Source organism: Falco peregrinus, chromosome 3, assembly GCF_023634155.1.
Source record: "Falco peregrinus isolate bFalPer1 chromosome 3, bFalPer1.pri, whole genome shotgun sequence".
NCBI lineage: Eukaryota > Metazoa > Chordata > Aves > Falconiformes > Falconidae > Falco > Falco peregrinus.
The window spans coordinates 96,947,433-96,965,858 of NC_073723.1; the positions used below are offsets into that span (position 1 = coordinate 96,947,433).

At 42.0% G+C, this 18,426-nt stretch overlaps 1 protein-coding gene across 5 annotated transcripts in view; it reads left to right on the plus strand.

The window, feature by feature from the left end:
• The window catches only part of HIVEP1 (HIVEP zinc finger 1), a 123,254-nt gene that overhangs the window by 80,631 nt on the left and 24,197 nt on the right, over positions 1–18,426 (plus strand). For all 5 annotated transcript variants that reach the window (XM_055798661.1, XM_027789070.2, XM_055798662.1 and 2 more), the window contains one exon: positions 11,732–17,679. In XM_055798661.1, coding sequence (XP_055654636.1) covers positions 11,732–17,679 — 5,948 coding nt within the window. The remainder of the gene's footprint in view (positions 1–11,731; positions 17,680–18,426) is intronic.

Sequence of the window (18,426 nt, forward strand, 5' to 3'; positions counted from 1 at the left end):
ATTCTTAAAATCTCTGGTGTTTTCACATAGAGGGAACGTTGCATGTTGTTAGTAACAACACTGACGACTTGAAAGGTCCTTTCTGTCTTCAGGCACATTCATTGCAGGGCTTTGTGCCCACGAAGGACAGTGAGAAAAACTCTGCTGACTTCTGTGGGAGCAGGAGTAGTCTCTGATCTCATTTAACCTCATTTTTCACTGCTTTCATCTTAAAGAGTTAAGTACATTTTAATGTCCTCATTTTACCAGTGGGGGCAAACTGATAAAAATGGAGATGTTTATGTGTTCTATGCTCTGAGAAATGACGTTAGAATATGGGCTTAACCCAGGGACGTTTTCTAGCTCCTGTAAACCTCCTGGGTTGTGAGTCAATGTCTGTATCTGGTATTTCTATTTTAATTTTCTTTGGTTAGTACATTTAGTTTAGACTACTAGCAGCTGAAATCTGCTCGGTAAATCCACTGCCGGTGCTAGACATAGCAAGAGCTGGTATTGTTTTGACAGGCAGACAAACAGATTTACAGTTTTAAATTGAACATTTCATCCTTTGGAGCTATTAAGAGAACTTGGTTAAAACATTAATGGGATGTTAAAGTAATAGTATTTTGACTTTTCCTGACAAATATAGCAAAGTTTTTGAGTGGCAGTTCAGCAAAAGAGATTCCAACCTGCAAGTATCATTTTTGAAGGGGCATTATACAACTTCACATTATAAAACAACTGTTGAAAAAGCATCTTCCTGACAGTAAATGGAAAGTGGCTATTCCAAATCGTGGTACAGTACGTTGTTAAATCAGTGGCTGTGTTTTCAGATGCAGTAATATTTTGAGCTTGACCCTGCTTTAATGAATAGAAGGATTTCTTGCAAGTTTCTAAAATCTGAGGCCAGAATAAGGTCGTTCTTGTGGTGCGAGGATGCTGAGCTGACAAACTAGCTAATTCAAGAGGCATACCTATGCACGTGTAGTAAATGCAATAGGTTGCTAATTTTAGCTGATGTGAGCTGGGAGCAAGCCAATTGTGGAAATGCAACATTTTTTTATTTGTTAGCTTCCTTGTAGTCTGCCTGATGTATGAGTAATGTGTGGGGGTTTTCATACTTTCTGGATACTCCCCTGTAGCTCAGGGAGCTGTTAGTTGCCTTTAGTCTCCTTCTGAAGGGTAAATAAAAGATATAAATGGATGGTGAATTAGACACAGTGTACCACTCTGGTAGCTGTGTGCTTACGGTCTGAGCTGGATGGAGTCCTGCATAGGAATCTCCTATAAAGGTGCACGTGTGTGTGTGGGGGTGTGTGTGTGTGTGAGAAGAGAGACTGTGCATGTGTACGTTGGTGGAAAAGGGCAGCCAAGGCTGGGGAAAGGAAAGAGCTCTGAGTAGCTCAGAGGTCTTGGCATTGGGAACCTCCCACTGATGCTGAAGCAAACCTACCCTAGGGGAGATCATCCTTCCCACCTCCAGCGCACCAGACCAGACTTCCATGCCTGGTGTCTAGATGTCCATCAAATCAACTTCTGCTGCTTTTGTCACGTTCACAGCGCTGTTTAGTCCTAGAAGAAAGACCTGCTGTGTGGGACTTTTCATACTTGCTTTGCCAGAGCTCCTGTTCCTTTCTCTGTCTCTAAATAGTACAGTTGTTAGGTGTGAGCTCTTCGCTGCTCTTCGTTTCTCTTCAGTTGCTACAAGGCAGGATGGAAATCGCTCCATTTGATCCCTGCTCTTCATATGGAGGACTATGTTAAAGAGGTGCAGGGAATATGACTCAGGAGCTCATTCCGTTTGAACATAGTGATGTGCAAAGGTAGTTTAGCGAACATCTTGATCATTTCATTTTTGTTTATTCCCCTCAGACTCACATGTGGGTATTATATTCAGAATCTCATCTGGCCAGATAGCAGTTGCTCTTTGCTGATAACCCTTAAAGTGGTTGCTGTTTCATGAGCTGTTCTAGAATTCTGTTTTAATGGCCTTTCTTTTTCTGTGTGTTAGGGGTAGAAGTTGTGCTAATGATTTATTAGCCAAATCCTAACTTTGCAGTAACAACTGATAATTCTTAAATTGCAGCAGATAATTTAGTAGTGAAACTGTTCACAACATTGCCTGACATTTGAGGAAGATTTCCAGATGTCCCTGGAAAGATGTCCTTAGTTTAATTTCTGGCAACATACTTTCTCTAACTGGTTATGTTTAAACAGCTTTATTCTTAAATGGATGACTGGGTGGAGCTGGTTTCTAATTAGGCTTTGACTGGGACCTTGTTAATTTGCCTTTGCGGAGGCATCCTGTCTTTTTCCGTGTCTTTGGAGTGCCCAGCGAGGAAGGACTTCTCAAGCTGGGATTGCTATCGTAACGGTGTCTCTCCACCTGCTCATAGTCAATGTGCTTTATCTTAACAGCATTTAAGTGGTGATTACTTTGCTTAGTTTAATATTAAGGCTTCTGTGTAGAGAATATAGAGTTAAATGACTGTAATGCAGAGCCAATACATAAACTCCATAGGGCTACTTAATATAGTAAATATTTTTATTTTTTTCAGCATATTTAAAATACTGTAGTATATGCCCTTGCTGAATGTTCATATCTTGACATTTTGTGTGAGTAGTTAGGCATTAACTGTAGGTTGTGATTGACATTTGCTGTTCTCATGGTGCCTTTTCTCTGTCTCTTGAAGATGTGCTCGAGTGCTGTGAAACGTTACAGTGGTTCAGCCTCTGCTGGTTTCTTACACACGTAATGGTGGGAAATCTCTATCAATATCAAATGTCATGTTTCATTTAATGTGTTTCATGCTAGGCAGGAAATTAACTCTTTTTTGGGAAAAAAATCCATTTCACTTTGGTCAGAGATTTTCAGATGTGCTGAAATGTTGCATTTAATTCCTGTTCACATATGGATGTTGGCATTTCCCAGCTGAGGCTATAGCATTACTTCAGTGGTCAGATGTTTATTGCTGTTTGATCTTCATGGTCTTCCTCATCAAGCACACTATTTTTATGGCTAAAAATGTGCCGGTTGTTACTTTCTTCACTCAAGCCAAGAAACTAAATGCACAAAATGAGACCAGACTTCCAAAGACAACCATTCTTGGTCTCTAGCATCATAAGGTAGTTATGTCCTCCCACCCCATCAGAAGTCTCACTACCAAGGTTGTCTTGATGTGAGTAGCCATGACTTTAAAAGACGCTGACAGAAAGACAGACCCAGACTGCAACTTGTCGTTTACTCTTTACCTATCCCAAGGCCAAACAGGAGTTGGCAGGTGCTCATGTCTGGGATGAAGCTATCGCAGAGGCGCTTCCTGATAAGGCCGAGCTGTGTGCCTCGGGGCAAAGGTGTCTCCCTTACCTTATGCTAAAATATTATTGCACAATTTGCAAAGCTGATCTGCTCTGACCTTGCTAATGGTGCCACAGTGTGTCATCTAGTGCGTGAGGAGTAGCCCAGAGTACACCTTGGGGGCTGCACCTTTAAACCCATCATTTAGTATATTCCACTTACTAGGTTGTAAGTGTTCTTGATTCTCGGGGAAGGATCTTTTATATTCTGAATAAAAGAGTGGATCATTTCTGTATCTCCAGAAAATTACTCTCCCCTTTCAGCTTTGGCGTACCTTTGCAACTCAGACACTGGTGAGAGGTGCCGAGACACGGGGTCTGAGGAACCTCTTGCTCCCTCCTACACCAGCTCTCGTCTCTCTCCTGCTATTTTAAAATATAGGCAGGTCTGTTATTTTGGGAAAATGTTACTCAAAGGCAAGAAATACTTCTTCTTCCTTTCCCCAGTGTTCCCTTCAAAGTGACAATTCACTGCTGTTAATATAGAATTAGTGGAAGCAGTAGATTGTACAGTTTAAAATTTACCATTTGTATGAAATCTTATCAAATTAATGTTTGCCTGTTCTTAACTATTGCTTACTTTTGATAGCCAGCAATTTAGGTATTTCTTGGAATGTATTTAGTTGAAAACCTATAAATTGCATACAAATAGTCTTAGCTATAAAGCAATGCCAGCCACATCTGTAGCGGTGCTCAAGCATCCTGTGGGGTAAACTGGATGTTTTTAGATCGCATTGTTTTTGTTGAGGTGCCTGTTAGTTTTGCCATCAGTGAGATGAAGTGTGCACAGAATTTACTGCTTTGTGGTTTGTTTGATGGTGGAAGTTGCAAATGGGAAAAGGTATTAAGCAACAAGAAAAACAGAAAAGCAGGATTCCTGGGGGTGCTGTTCTCCATGTGGCCAGGGAGTGTATTATTGGTGTGTGTTCTGATCCAGACGGCTTAATATGATGAAGACTTACAGAAGCATGTAAACAGTGTATTGGATATAAATGTGAGTAAAAGTGCTTTGCAGACCTTCAGCTTTACCTATTCTCATTCTTTATGTAATTCTCATAACAACTGAAGAAACTGAAGAACATTGTGATGAAGTCATGGAACGGTTGGGGTTGGAAGGGACCTCTGGAGAGCATCCAGCCCAACCTCTGGAGAGCATCCAGCCCAGCCCCTGCTAAAGCAGGGTCTCCCAGAGCAGGCTGCACAGAGCCGTGTCCGGGCAGGTGTGGGATGTCTCCGGAGCAGGAGACCCCACAGCCTCTCTGGGCAGCCTGACCCAGGGCTCCGGCACCCTCAAGGTAAAGAAGTTCTTCCTCACATTCAGATGGAACTTCTCGTGTTGCAGTTTGTGCCCGTTGCCCCTGTCCTGTCACTGGGTGCCACTGAGAAGAGTGATCAAATGGCTTCTGTTACGAAGCAACTAGATGTGAGGACATGGGGATGTCTCTCAGGGGGCAGCCATGGGTGTCGTTGTTCACCTTGACTTTAACAAGGCTTTTGACACTGTCTCCCACTATATTCTTGTGTCCAAGTTAGGGTGGTAAGGCCAGGGTAGGTGGGAAACCAGAGGAGTATTAAGTCTGTTTTTAACAGGTCCAGGTGCAATGGGGTGCCCCAGGCCAGGGGAGCCCCTGCGGGGGGGCAGCTCTGTGGAAGGGCCCTGGGGTGCGTGCGGTGGGCAGCGAGCCGGCGGCACGCCTGGCAGCAAGGGATGCCACATCCTGGGCTGTACAGGGGAAAGTGAGACCAGGAGATCATGGCAAGGGATTATCTTCCCCTACTCCATAATCCTTTAGACCATGTTTAGATACTGTGTCCAGTTTTGCCCCGCCCCCAGTGCAGGAGGAACATGAGGAACATGGGGTGGGTTCATCACTGGGACACCGCAGCCGTCAGGGCCTGTCCTCTGAGGAGGAGCTGAGGGACCGGGGCTCATTCAGAGGTGGTTTGAGGAGGGAATATCATGAAGAAGGAGCCAGACTCTTCACAGTGGCACATGGTGGGAGGATGAGAGGCAACAGGAGTACGTTGAGTGGCTTGTTCCACACGAGGACAGTCAAGCAGTGGAGGCATTGCTCATGGGGGCTGAGTAAAATCGCTCCTTGGAGGTTTCTAACACCCCACTGAACAAAGCCCTAAGGACCCAGGTCTGATCCTGTAGCTGGCCCCAATTTGAGCAGGAGGTTGGACTAGAGATGTGGTGAGGTCCCTTCCCACGTGGAATTATCTTGTGATGCTACAAAATACTGATTTTAAATTTGAGAAACTTAGTGGTAGAAGTACTGGGTATGATTTCTTGGGCGTATATCTCAATATACATTTTCTCTACAATTACCTTTAATGTGTGAACGTGAGATACAGTGGTTTTATGGGCTTGCCAGGGTGTGGTGGTAGAGAGCATTAAAATTTAATTTGACTTCACAAAAATGTATGCTGTCATTGAGGTTAATGGCACTACTCAAAATGAGTGCTGGTACCACATATTAACACAGGTTTACCTTTCGTGCAGCTTGCGTTAGTAGGAATTCTGCTATTTTAGTTAATAATGAGAAATTATGCTAATAAAATAGTCATTCCAGAACAAAGACCTGGTGTGAAATGACACTTAAAAGAGGACTGGGGAACCTGTCTTGCTGACAGCCAATACAGTACTGTTGATGGGCCACATTATCAACCCAGAGCTTAGTGTTGTCTGTTAAAAACACCAAGAAAAATAATAATGTGTTTAAAGGCAGTATGAAATCATGAAACCACACTTAGCTCATCCATACCTTACAGAATGGTTCAGTATTTTCTGATAGGAACAAAAGGACAGATGCTGGCGTAGATGAACACTTGATACAATACCTATCAGACTGCTTTAACCTTTGAATATCAATGCTCCCCCCTCTCCGTTATTTAATTAATTAATGTCAGATGTGCTTTACATATAGATCAAGTGGTTTTTAAGGGTCCCCTCTGCATGTTTGGACTGGTGTTATTAGCAGCAAAGCTCTTAAGCCTGCTGACCAACATTTTCAAATATTGCTGCTGACTTGGAGCACCCCAAGTTCTTTGACTTCCCTTCTGGCCTCTGAAACAGGGAGTGGACACCCTGCGACCGTCTCAAGGAGTCTGAAATTAGGCAGTTAAAACTGTTGGTGATTGACTTTAAAATCCTCTCTGTTTGTGCTTAAAATGAAGCACAGCGCTTGGTTTAATCTTGCTTCCATTGACTTGTCGACAGTGAACATTTTCATAGTTGTATGTGTGGTTTATGTAATCAGGTTATTTTAGGGGGGTGTTTATTTTGGGTTTTTTTTATGCTTTGGAAAAACTATAATTTTAGGAAAAATATTCATGGCTGTACTTAACATGTAGGAGGCAGTATAAAGCTAGAGGTATTTAATAAGGAATGAAAGTTTAGTTACTCCCTGCTGTGTTTAATGTAAGTTCTAGTGGTCTTATCTTTGCTGGCAGGACTTAATTCTTTATCTCATAATGATGTTCTTATTCATGGATACAAACCCAGTGGGGTGATTCATGAGTGCTTTCAGTATTTTCAGTGAAATAAAAATTAAAGAAGTATCAAATGTTAAGAATAAGATTTTTTTTGAGTATCTAAAGGCACTGGGAAGCTTAGCTTTAATCAGAATAAGATCCTTAGTGATGGTGTGTCTCTTTTGAAAACCTTCTGTCTTTGGATCGCCGCTGTCATTACATGTCAGAGCAACCTTTTAGCTGTACATTTAAGACGTCAGTTAGTGTCTGAACGCTTCCAGAAGAGGCTTGATCTTACTTGCAGTGCTCTGGGAACTAAAGTACAGATTTAGGAGCTAAAGTTCAGGCACTCACTTTTGAAAATCTGTCTCTGTATGGAAGCCTACAATGGCTGTTAATATTCTGCAACTTTGAGTGTATGAGATGAAAATTGTGCCACTCATCGGACTTGTTGGGGCAGGTGGTGGTTGCTTGCTCTGCGTTTCACAGGGTAGGACCTAGGAAGAAGGGAGCTTGGTGCCTTGCTTCAGTTCCCTCGTACTATCTTTTTTTTAAGTGCAAGCATGTAGCTCTATTAGAAGGAAGAGAAAGAGAGTGGGTGTTGTAATAACACGTAGGCTTCGAGACAGGCAGTTCTGGAAGTTACTTAAACAAAACCATTGAGATCATTTTGTCAAGGTACTGTCTAGTTCACCAGTAAATGCTTCAGAGGAAAAAAATCAGATCAGTTATACCTTTCCTTTATTTGCTGGATGAGTTACTCTGCCAGGTTGCTATCTACACCTTCACACTTCTGTTCTTTTGCTCTATTTCCTATGCATAGAGTGAAGTGCAGCAGAGAAATTATAGGTGGACAAAATCGTGTTTAGAAACATCAGTTTTTCTTGTCATGTTTTGAGTGCAGAATTCATACCAAAGCAAAAGAATTCAACAAAGAATCTTTGTAGCAAAGCAGAACAAAGCCAACCAGGCAAAGCACAAGAGATGCTCTGGTGTCCCTGGGATGTGAAAAGTGAGGTGCTGAGCGCAGTGGCATTGTTACCTCTTCTCTTGGCCTGGGTAACTCAATCCTATTTGGTGTAATACAGCTTATGAAAAAGATGCTTTTTAGACACCTGATTTAAGGGACAGCATTTCTTAACAACAACGCTTCACCACCTGAGAACAAGAGGAATTACCGCCCAACGATGAGAAGGGTTTGAGATTGCAGAGGGAGGTGAGCAGAGTGCGTGGGGTGGCAGAGAAAGAAAAGCAGATCAACTTAATTATTTTTAATTTTTTTTTTCCACATGCAACTTTTTTATGTTCTTTTTTTTCAGTGTCAGCTTGTTGATGTGGGTACATGGCCATGGCAAATTATCACGCTTCTGGAAGTTTGTAGCTCTGCAGGGCAGAAGGGTGTTTAACATTACGGGGCTGATGCTTTCCACCAGATTTTTTGTTGCCTCTGGAAATACTGATGCAGTTGATCCTTGTGCAAGCTTGTAGCTGTAGATTAATGTGTGGTGGAATATCTTCAACATAAACAGAATACAAAAAGAAGACTGGCAGAAAGAAACAAAAAGCTAAAAATAAGGGAAAAAAAAGTTGTCGGGGGCTCCTTTTTTTCCCCAGATATGCTAGATATCTGACTGTTAGCAAACATGAGGCAATTATTTCCATTAATAATAAAGATTTCTGAATTATCCAGGAGTAGAGCACGGTACTTAAGCTATTGTTAAGCCTTGTAAAACCATTGTCAAGAAAGTACATTTTACAAGATTTTATGGATGGGTACACTGAAGCAAACCTGCGATTCCATCTCAGGAATCACAAAAGATGTAGCGTCAGAAATACCAATCAGAAACTAGTTCTCATGATTGCTGTAGACTGGAATTTTATTGGTGTAGAAGCAGCAAATTAATGGTTTTGAAGACTAAAGAAAATTTCTGTTTCTGTACATAATGAAATGCATAACTTGGGTTTGCTTTTTTTTTTTTTTTTTTTTTTTTTTTTGTTCCTTTTCAATTTCCTGGATAATTTTTATGTTTTGGCATGTGTTGAACAACATTTTAAAAATGTAAAGCAGTAAATAGGTTATGGAAAAATCTGATCTTGTACTCATAATTAATTTGTATTTTTAATTGATTGATTGGTAGATTAAAGATACATTTCTACTTCCTTTAAGGCTTCTGTAAGCCACGTTACATCTTTCAGCTGTGTTGGTTTCCAGTTTGCTAGTGTGCTGTAACTTGAGTAAGCTGGTTCCTCTGCACGATATGGTTGAAACCCGGGAATAGTAGTTATTTAATATTCTGAGGCATCAGGAAGCAGCACATCATTTGGTTGTTCTAATACAGCAGTATAAAACACCTTAGTCTTTTTTGTGTACCTTTGTCTGCTTGGATGTTTACAATTCCTGGCACTCTTACCTTCCTAGCTATGTGTAATGTGCCCAGCTCTTCCCATAGCGCTCTGGTGCAAACACCGGCAGTATGATCAGTGTGGAGGCGAGATTGTGACAGGATAAAAGCTGCAGTGTATGCATAAAAGGAACCAAATTACTTACACTCAATGAACATGGCCGTGCCTCAGAGACATCACCAAACCATAGCGAAAAGCACCCTTTTATATAATTACCTTTTTATTTTCTCTTTTGCTTGGTGTAAAATTATTTGTTGTTTTTGAAGAAAAACCTGTTTTGGTGGACTATGAATTATAAAGAGGTGACCATTGGTAATATTGATGATAACTTGTTAGTGTAAGCCACTTGTTCAATTGTGAAGCAATGGAAAGTACAAAACATTGTGATGGAAGACTGCTCAGCTTTGAATAAGTTAAATCCAGTCTAATATGAAGAGGTTTTGGTGATAAAGCAATGAATGCAAAGTTCATTTATGGGTTAAGTGAACGATTACTGCAGAAATCTCTTCCTGGGTACACAAAAGGAGCACAAATTTCCCATAATTAGGATTTGGAGCCATTAATTCTGGCAAGGGATTTGAGCATCTCTTTTGTTGGGCTGCTGATTGTGACAAAACAGGCTCTTACTCTTCATGGTTAAAGCTTCCTCTGGCAGGGCTGAGAGAGGAATAGGTCAGGTTCTGCAGAACATGCATATTTGCAATACATTATGTGTGGGGTGTAGTCTTTGATCTTCCAATTTGCAAGGAAATCTCCTGAATATCCATTCACCCTAAATTAATATATGTGTACAATTAAGTTGGCATCAAAAATGGGATTTTGAACTTCCAAGTGTCTGGCATTAGCATACATCCCAGTTGGGTTATGCTCTGGCACTGGGAAAACATAACAACTTCTTGCCTTTCTTTTCCTACCGGTCACTTACCATTCTCTTCTGCTAGAGAAGCTTTAGGCACTGCCTGTATTTCCTTTACATGGAGCAGGAATTTCACCCTGGATTCATCAGCTCCAGTATCTCTTGTCAGACGCACACTATGCATTGGCTTTCCTCCCACCACAGTGTAGAAGCCAGCTGGCGTTTCTGCAAGAGGATAGTCCTCGTCCCACTCAAAGGGGGCCGTAGGGTTGATGGGTACTGGAAAGTCTGAGCTTTCTCTTGTTACCTCTTTGTGGAGTTGTGCGATTTTTGTCCCTTTATATGATGTCTTCAGGCTGCTCTTTACCTAGAAGTGCACATAAACCTCTGTTCCTGAGTAACTCTATGCAGGTAAACATACTACATGGACTTACTCAGTACTGCATCCCAGAATGCATATGCAGCTGAACCTTTTTAGAGACATCAGCCCAATCATTAAGTTCTTCCTTTGCTTTGAATATTGGCAGTCAGACGAATATGGTTTTGGCTAATAGCCTAATGAATGAGTTGTAAAAGCTTAAGGATATGGATTTACATCCATTTAATATTTGGCTTCCTCTGCACTACCAGTGATGCTAGCTGAGGCATTGGCTATGACTGAGTGTATGTTAAGAAAGAAGAAGAAAAAAGATATTAACTAACAGATTAAATAGCACACTGTTGAGGTAAACAAAGGTGTGTAACATCTATTTAAAAAATCTATTAAAAATTATTAAATAAGTTTGTTAGTATCAACACTGAATTCAGTCTATATGTAATTTTCTTAGAGGAAATGTGACTTTGTACAAATATAACTACTTGCTGCAAAATTATTCAGCTGAATAATACTCCCAATTCATTTGCTGTTCACTACATCCCTGAAACTCTGTGTCCATGCCTGCTTAAAATCAGCAACAAGTGTAGTTAGTAATGAAATAATTCAAATATAGTTTATTCTGTTTCATGATGCACGAATAGGAAGTCATGTAAGTGTGACTGATTTTATTCATCCACAGTAGTTGCTCATCTGAAATGCTATTGAAGTTCAGTAATTGGAGCTCTGAAATACAGTACTTGACAGATGGTGTGGGTGGTTGTGCCATTTCCATGATAAATCTCCTTACAAATATAACTATGAGGAAGTTGTCTTCATTCCTTGACTATGGCAACATATAGATGGAAAAAGTGACAAACACGACACGAAAACAGATTTGTGTCTTGGTTCTTCATTTTCCTGCTATAATTATTTGCATTTTTAAACAAGTGCAAGGGAGAGGTTTCTTTTTGCTTTATCTGAAAAAAGATGCTATAAATGCTAAAATACTCCGTTAGTCACCTTTCTTTTCTTACATTTCCTTTGAAGCTTTTCCTATAGTGAATTACTTTTGTAATGTCTTACAGCACCAGTTAGAAAGCATTGCTCTTTTTAGATGAAAACAAAATAGATCTTCACCAAGATACATTTAGTGTTAAAAAAAACCCACTGCAATCTGGAGAGATGGACAGTCTTCTTGTCCCAGGGCTTGCTGTTGAAATTGGAGATGATAAAATATTATAAATAAAAATATACTGCGTTATCCAGTTTGAATATTCTTTTTTATTCTCTTTGTGTTTTAACAGAAATCACCGATGCTGGTACTAGAGGAACCCAAGATGCAATTAAGGGTGTGAAAAGAAAAAAGATTGTGACTGAAAACCATCTAAAAAAAATACCAAAATCGCCTTTGAGAAGCCCCGCCGAAGCCAAGGCTAAGCAAAGTGTAGACCCTTCACCGCTAAAAGCCCTTCCAGATGCCTCTGAACATGCCACGGCGCAGGATCACCTACCCGTGCAAAATGGAAATCAGGGTACCAAACAGAACGAGGGGGCACTTGGTAGTGAGATAAGTGTTGAAACAACCAAATCTGAGACATCGATGCAGACAAAGCTTTCACTGGCACATCAGTCCTTAGATTTAGGTAAGCAGGCAGTGGAGGATACTGATGCAACCCAACTGAACTCGCCAGAGAAGAAGTGTCTCTCAAACTCCTCATCAAGCAAAACAAAGACTGACAGTAATGAATGTATTGATTTTGTTGCTTGCAGTACGTCATCCCCATGTACACGTACTGCATTCGATGTCTTATTAAAAGCTATGGAGCCTGAACTGAACACTTTAGCACAAGAGTGCCCCCCTTATGGGATGCAGATAGAGAAACTGAGACCAAATAAAACTGTAAGCACCTCTTCTAGTCTCACGTCCAATACAATGAGTGTCCAAAATCAGCCTGCTTTGTCACAGCATGAGTTTGCAGCCGGACCTCACTATTACCCGTCTACGTTAAACAATGTGCATGTAGCAGCAGCAGCCAAGACTGGACAAGCACAAGGCCAATCAGTTTCTCATTCACAAGACCTTATTACTAAAACCAGTCAACAAAATCACCAGGTTGTTATGTGTCCAAGTTTCACTAGGTCGCTGGTGCAACAGCAGAGTCAGGAAAGCCCCAAACTCCAGCAGATATACAGCATAGCAGTAACTTCATCTGTTGTTCACACCTCATCTTCCACTGTAACTCAGGTTTTTTCGCAAAACCAGTTAGTAGCTACTTCGTCTTCACCTTTGTCAATTAGCACATCAAGCTCAACACACTTGTCTATAGGTCCCATGTATAATTCAGCCCAGATAGCATCAGTTGTAAACCATGGTGTAGAACAAATATGTAGCCTCTTGAAAGACCAGAAGCCTAAAAAGCTAGGGAAGTATGTCTGTGAGTATTGTAATCGGGCTTGTGCCAAGCCAAGTGTTCTCCAAAAGCACATCCGATCCCATACTGGAGAGCGACCATATCCTTGTGTGACGTGTGGGTTTTCATTTAAAACCAAAAGCAATCTGTACAAGCACAAAAAATCTCATGCACATGCTATCAAACTTGGACTTGTCCCACAGCCAGATTCAGGTGGCCTCTTCCTATCTCATGACTCGGACAAAGCACTTAGCATTCATTCGGATGTGGAAGAAAGTGGTGAAAGTGAAGATGAAGGCACTGCTGATGAAAGACAAGATGATCAAGAACTGGAACCTGCACAAATAGTGAAAGTAATTTCGGGTGCGGAAACTTTGCGGAAGGGAAGCCCTGTTCCATTAAGCAACCCAGACTGTATACCTGCTGACTCTTCGTTACATGAGACAGAACCTCAAGTAAGGGCAGCTTTACCAAAAGTAGTAGTTCATCCTGTAAATGTTTCTCCATTAAGGGCCGATAGCCCAAAAGTAACGGAACCAGCACCTGAGCTTGCTGCAGTGCAGAGAAAAGGAGATTTTAAAGTGACAGCTCTTCAGTCAAATTTAACACATACGGCCTCATTCAAGGAGAATGACATAAAGCAGCATCAGAAAGTAGACATGGACTTGTTAGAGGAACAGCTGGGATCTGCAGTAGGAGCGGTGCATGCCCAGCTCCAGAGACAACAGGCAACTGATGGTTCCCAGGATCAGCAAGGAAAATGTCTCTTGAGCCCTAGAAGTTTAGGTAGTACCGATTCTGGTTATTTCTCTCGTTCTGAAAGTGCCGATCAAACCATGAGCCCACCAGCTCCTTTCACAAGAGGACTGCTGACCTCCGAAAAAGATCCAAACAAAAACCTGCCCTGTGTGCCACGAACAAGTGGTGTGGTAGCATCAGTGGTACAAACTGTTTGTGCTGAAAAAAATCTGATTCTTTCTGGCCAAATGCGACCTCCCATGGCAACAAAAACTCTTGAGGAGCGTATCTCTAAGTTAATTTCTGATAATGAAGCTGTTGTGGATGACAAACAGTTAGATAGCGTGAAACCAAGAAGAACATCTCTTTCAAGAAGAGGAAGCATAGATTCACCAAAATCCTACATATTTAAGGATTCTTTCCAGTTTGATTTAAAGCCCATGGGAAGAAGAACTAGCTCAAGCTCTGATATACCAAAGTCTCCTTTCACACCCACTGAGAAATCGAAGCAAGTTTTTCTTCTTTCTGTACCATCCCTTGACTGTTTACCTATCACACGAAGTAATTCCATGCCAACTACCAGTTACTCGGCAGTACCTCCAAATGTTATACCTCCCTCTCATCCCCTTCGAGGAAGTCAGTCATTTGATGATAAAATTGGCTCTTTATACGATGATGTGTTTGTATCAGGACCTGCTCCTCCGCTGAACCAAGGTGGACATCCTCGGACCCTCGTTAGACAGGCAGCAATAGAAGATTCTTCTACTGGTGAAAGCCAAGTTCTTGGATCGTTGCGGTCTGTAGAAGAAAGTTATCTGGGGTGTAATTTACCAAATGATTCTGTATTGCAAAGGAGCAAGTCCCTGGCACAGGGACCAAATTTAGAGAAAACGAAGAAGTCCCCTCAGGTGCGAGGAACAATGTTTGAGTGTGAAACCTGCAGAAACAGATATAGAAAACTGGAAAATTTTGAAAACCACAAGAAATTTTATTGTTCAGAGTTGCATGGACCTAAAACTAAAGCAGCAGTCAGAGAGCCTGAGCATAAAACTGTTCCAAACAGTACACAGCCTCAAATTCTACATTACAGAGTCACTACTTCAACTGGTGTTTGGGAGCAGACACCCCAGATAAGGAAAAGAAGAAAAATGAAAAGTGTTGGCGATGATGATGACCCACAGCAAAATGATACAAGCGTACCATCAAAGAACGCAGAAGGCCAAAGCAAGCCAGCAAGTTCTTCCAGTGTGTCAAAACACAGTGTGACAGCGGTGGTAGGATCGCAACAGCCAAGCAACCTTCTGCTTCAGAGTTCCCAAATTCAGCTTGTGGCTCGAGGCACAGATCAGACTACCGAGCCAAAGATGGCTCCACTCATTGAAAAGCAGGCAAGCTCAGTTGTGCAAGAAAAAGTGGAGTTGAAAAGACAAGGGACTGGCATTTCAGTAATACAGCACACCAATTCACTGAGCAGAAATAGCTCGTTTGAGAAATCAGAGTCATTTGAAAGAGTGTCACCGGTTTCTTCTCAAGAGCCCAACAAGGTTGCAAAGCACCGCTCTTTGAATACAGTTGTCATCCAAGAGGATAGACACTGTCATCTGAATACTCTCCAGCACCATCAGCCCCTGTCAGCAGAAGCACCTAGAGGGGAAGTTCAGGGAAGCCAAATAGTTTCTAATGAGAGAAGTGCACCGCTTCAGCCATCGAGACTTGTTCGCCAGCATAACATCCAGGTTCCTGAGATACTGGTCACAGAAGAACCAGACAGGGACCAAGAAAACCAGTGCAGCGATCAGGAAAAGACGGAAAGGTTTAACTGGCCACAGCGCAGTGAGACACTGTCAAAATTGCCAACAGAAAAGCTTCCACCAAAGAAGAAAAGGATTCGCTTGGCTGAAATGGAGCATTCATCTGCAGAATCAAGTGTTGACTCCACACTTTCCAGAAGCCTAAGTCGGGAGAGTAGCTTGTCTCATGCCTCCAGTTTCTCAGCTTCACTTGATAAAGATGAAACTTCAAAGGCTGAGAACCCTTGCAAAGCAGAACCTGTTAGTAAGTCGTCAGAGTTCCTCATGATTCCCGCTGGCTCGCACGCACTGGCTGTACCTGGACCTCATTACCGGGAAATGAGACGTGCTGCCTCAGAGCAAATCAGCTGCACGCAGCCATCAATGGAGGTTGTGGACTACAGGAGTAAGTCTTTCGACTGTGGAAGCGTGTCTCCGTCAAAACCTGCCCCGCTCGTAGAGATAGCCGCTCCGAAAGCATCATCTGCAAATGGAGTGACTGGACATGTGCCTCTGCTAGAAAGGAGAAGGGGGCCATTTGTAAGACAGATATCTTTAAATATTGCTCCAGAAAATCATCAGCCTCAAGTTAAATTGACTTCCTCATTTCAGATGGCTCAAGCTACGGATGTGCCCACAGTGCCATTGCACCAGCTGCAGACCTCCGGCAAATCTTCGGTGGAGTTCCCTTCAAGTACTCAGCATTCACAGACTCACTCCAGGCCTCACTCAGCAATTCAAGATGGTAATCCTGTTAGCCTGTCTTCTGTCCAGCAGCCTCTAAATCATGTGGTGAATAATCAAGGACAGCCATCCTTGACTCCTCAGCCTTCCCAGTCATCAACTAAAACATCAGCCCAAGGGGAACAAGTGAGTGCATATGCGCTTTCTTCTTGTCCCAACGAAAAACAGGATTGTTTTGCTCCGAAGTATCAACTTCAAGTTAAAACATTACATATAGGTCAGCCATACTCTTCTAAATTGCTAAAAAATACTTTATCAACTCAGACTGTTCCAAGTCAGGTTGGGGTGGACCAGAGTGCATCCACCTTTGAACTGCAGACTAAACTGTCTGACATGTCTAATCCGTACTCTGTGCCTCCTCTAAAGCAAATTGTCCCTAATAACTGCAGCAGTCAAATACATCAGATTCCTCCTTTTGTGGTTCCCGTCCGTATTCACAGCAGTATGCCATCCTACGGCTTTGCAACGGTTACACCCCTTCCTCACATTTTAGTGACCCAGGATCAGGTAAATCAGTCTGTTTGCAAAACAAATGTTGTGACAGTGCCAACGCTTGAAGGCAAAACTCAGCTGCCAAAATCTCACAAAGATCGTCAGAGGACTTTGCCAAATTCATTTGAAAATTCACAACCAGAAAGTGGAACCAGAAATTCACCTTTGTCAAGCTCTTTGCATATTATTCAGAAAGTGCCAGTTAGTGGACTCTTCCCTCAACCAGAAGCTACAGCTTCAAGTAAACGAATGCTTTCCCCAGCCAACAGTTTAGATATTGCCATGGAAAAACAGCAAAAACGCGTTAAAGATGAGAGTGGAGCTGCATGTATGACAGATGCTAGACCATCGCATTCACTGAACGTTAGACCTAATGACTCTACTAGTAAGCAAAAGAAGCCAGTTTTGGTAAGACAGGTTTGCACCACAGACCCTCTTGAAAATCACCTCTTAGACCCTGATGGCGTTGCACAGCATGAAAAAAGCAGCAAAGCGGGTGCTTCAGACCTGCTGTTGCCTGACCATCATTCATCTGACACTGGGGTTTCGGACACCTTAAAGGAGTCACCAGAATCTGAAGACATTAAGTCTTCAGCATCACCGGCGTTTGTAGTTAGGAAACCATCTGAATTATCTCCAGTGAATAATCAGAGTTCTCTTCTCAAGCCTGTAAGTAGCAGTCAAGAAAGAAAGTCCCCAGGTAACAGTAATGAGAGCAAGCACATCAGTAGCCAGGGCCAAGCAAAACCTGTAACTACACTGGCTGCGATGAATGTAGGAGAAATGCAGAGGTTATCATTTCCAAGCCTGAAGACCACAACGAGTTTTACCTGGTGTTACCTCCTCAAGAGAAAACCATTGCATTTGCTGCAGAACGATCAGAAAATCTCAGCCTATTCTACATGGACCGTTAGTCCCAACAATCCCAATCCACTTGGTTTGTCGACAAAGGTAGCTCTCTCCCTCCTCAATTCGAAACAGAAAGTTGAAAAACCACTGTACACTCAAGCGAGAACTACTCACCCCAGATCTGACGTATTGGTCTACTCAAGCAAGTGGAAGAACAGCTTAACTAAGGTACTTAAGCTATGCTTGATGTATACTGGTTGTTTACAGGGGATTTGCTTTGGAAATCGCACTTGTTCCTATTTTAGAGAATGTGATATGCCTGACAGGTATAGTATATGTGCTTATTTATTTTAGTTATGCTGGATCAGACTGCTAAAAAAGATCCTAAGTAAGTCCATTAAGAAACCTGTTCATAAGGATTTATTGCTTTTCATGGATATTAGTTCCTGGATTTAAATCTGTATATGAAGTGTTCATCATGGCAGGAATGTGTTTGGGTATTTTTTAAATGCAAAGGCTAGAACAAAAATAGTTACGATACAAATATTTTTAAAACACTTTTAACTTAGAACAGGTTAATTTAAGATCGTAATTGCATATTTTGCCTTAAAAGTCAGCTAGTGTTTTCTGTTATAAAAGTGCTCAGCCTGAACAGGTGTCCGTGGATGCGCCATGAAAATGTTTCTCACCATCGCTGATCATCCAGCTGTGAGAGGAGCCGTATACCAGTCCCTTTCTCCCGCCTAGGTTAATTTGAGGTGTGAAATAATGACAAAAAATAGCAAAGTTTAAAGCCAAATTACAGCTGCCATAAAACCAGTGACAACTTCTGGGATTGATACGGCTTCAAAGATGACTTTAAACCTTGCGCAGTGGAATATACTCCAGGCAGTGGTTGTGACCCACTTAAAACACGGCATCGTTCTGGAGTCGGATGGGGCAGAGCAGCGTAGTCACGGGCAATGCCCTTACCTG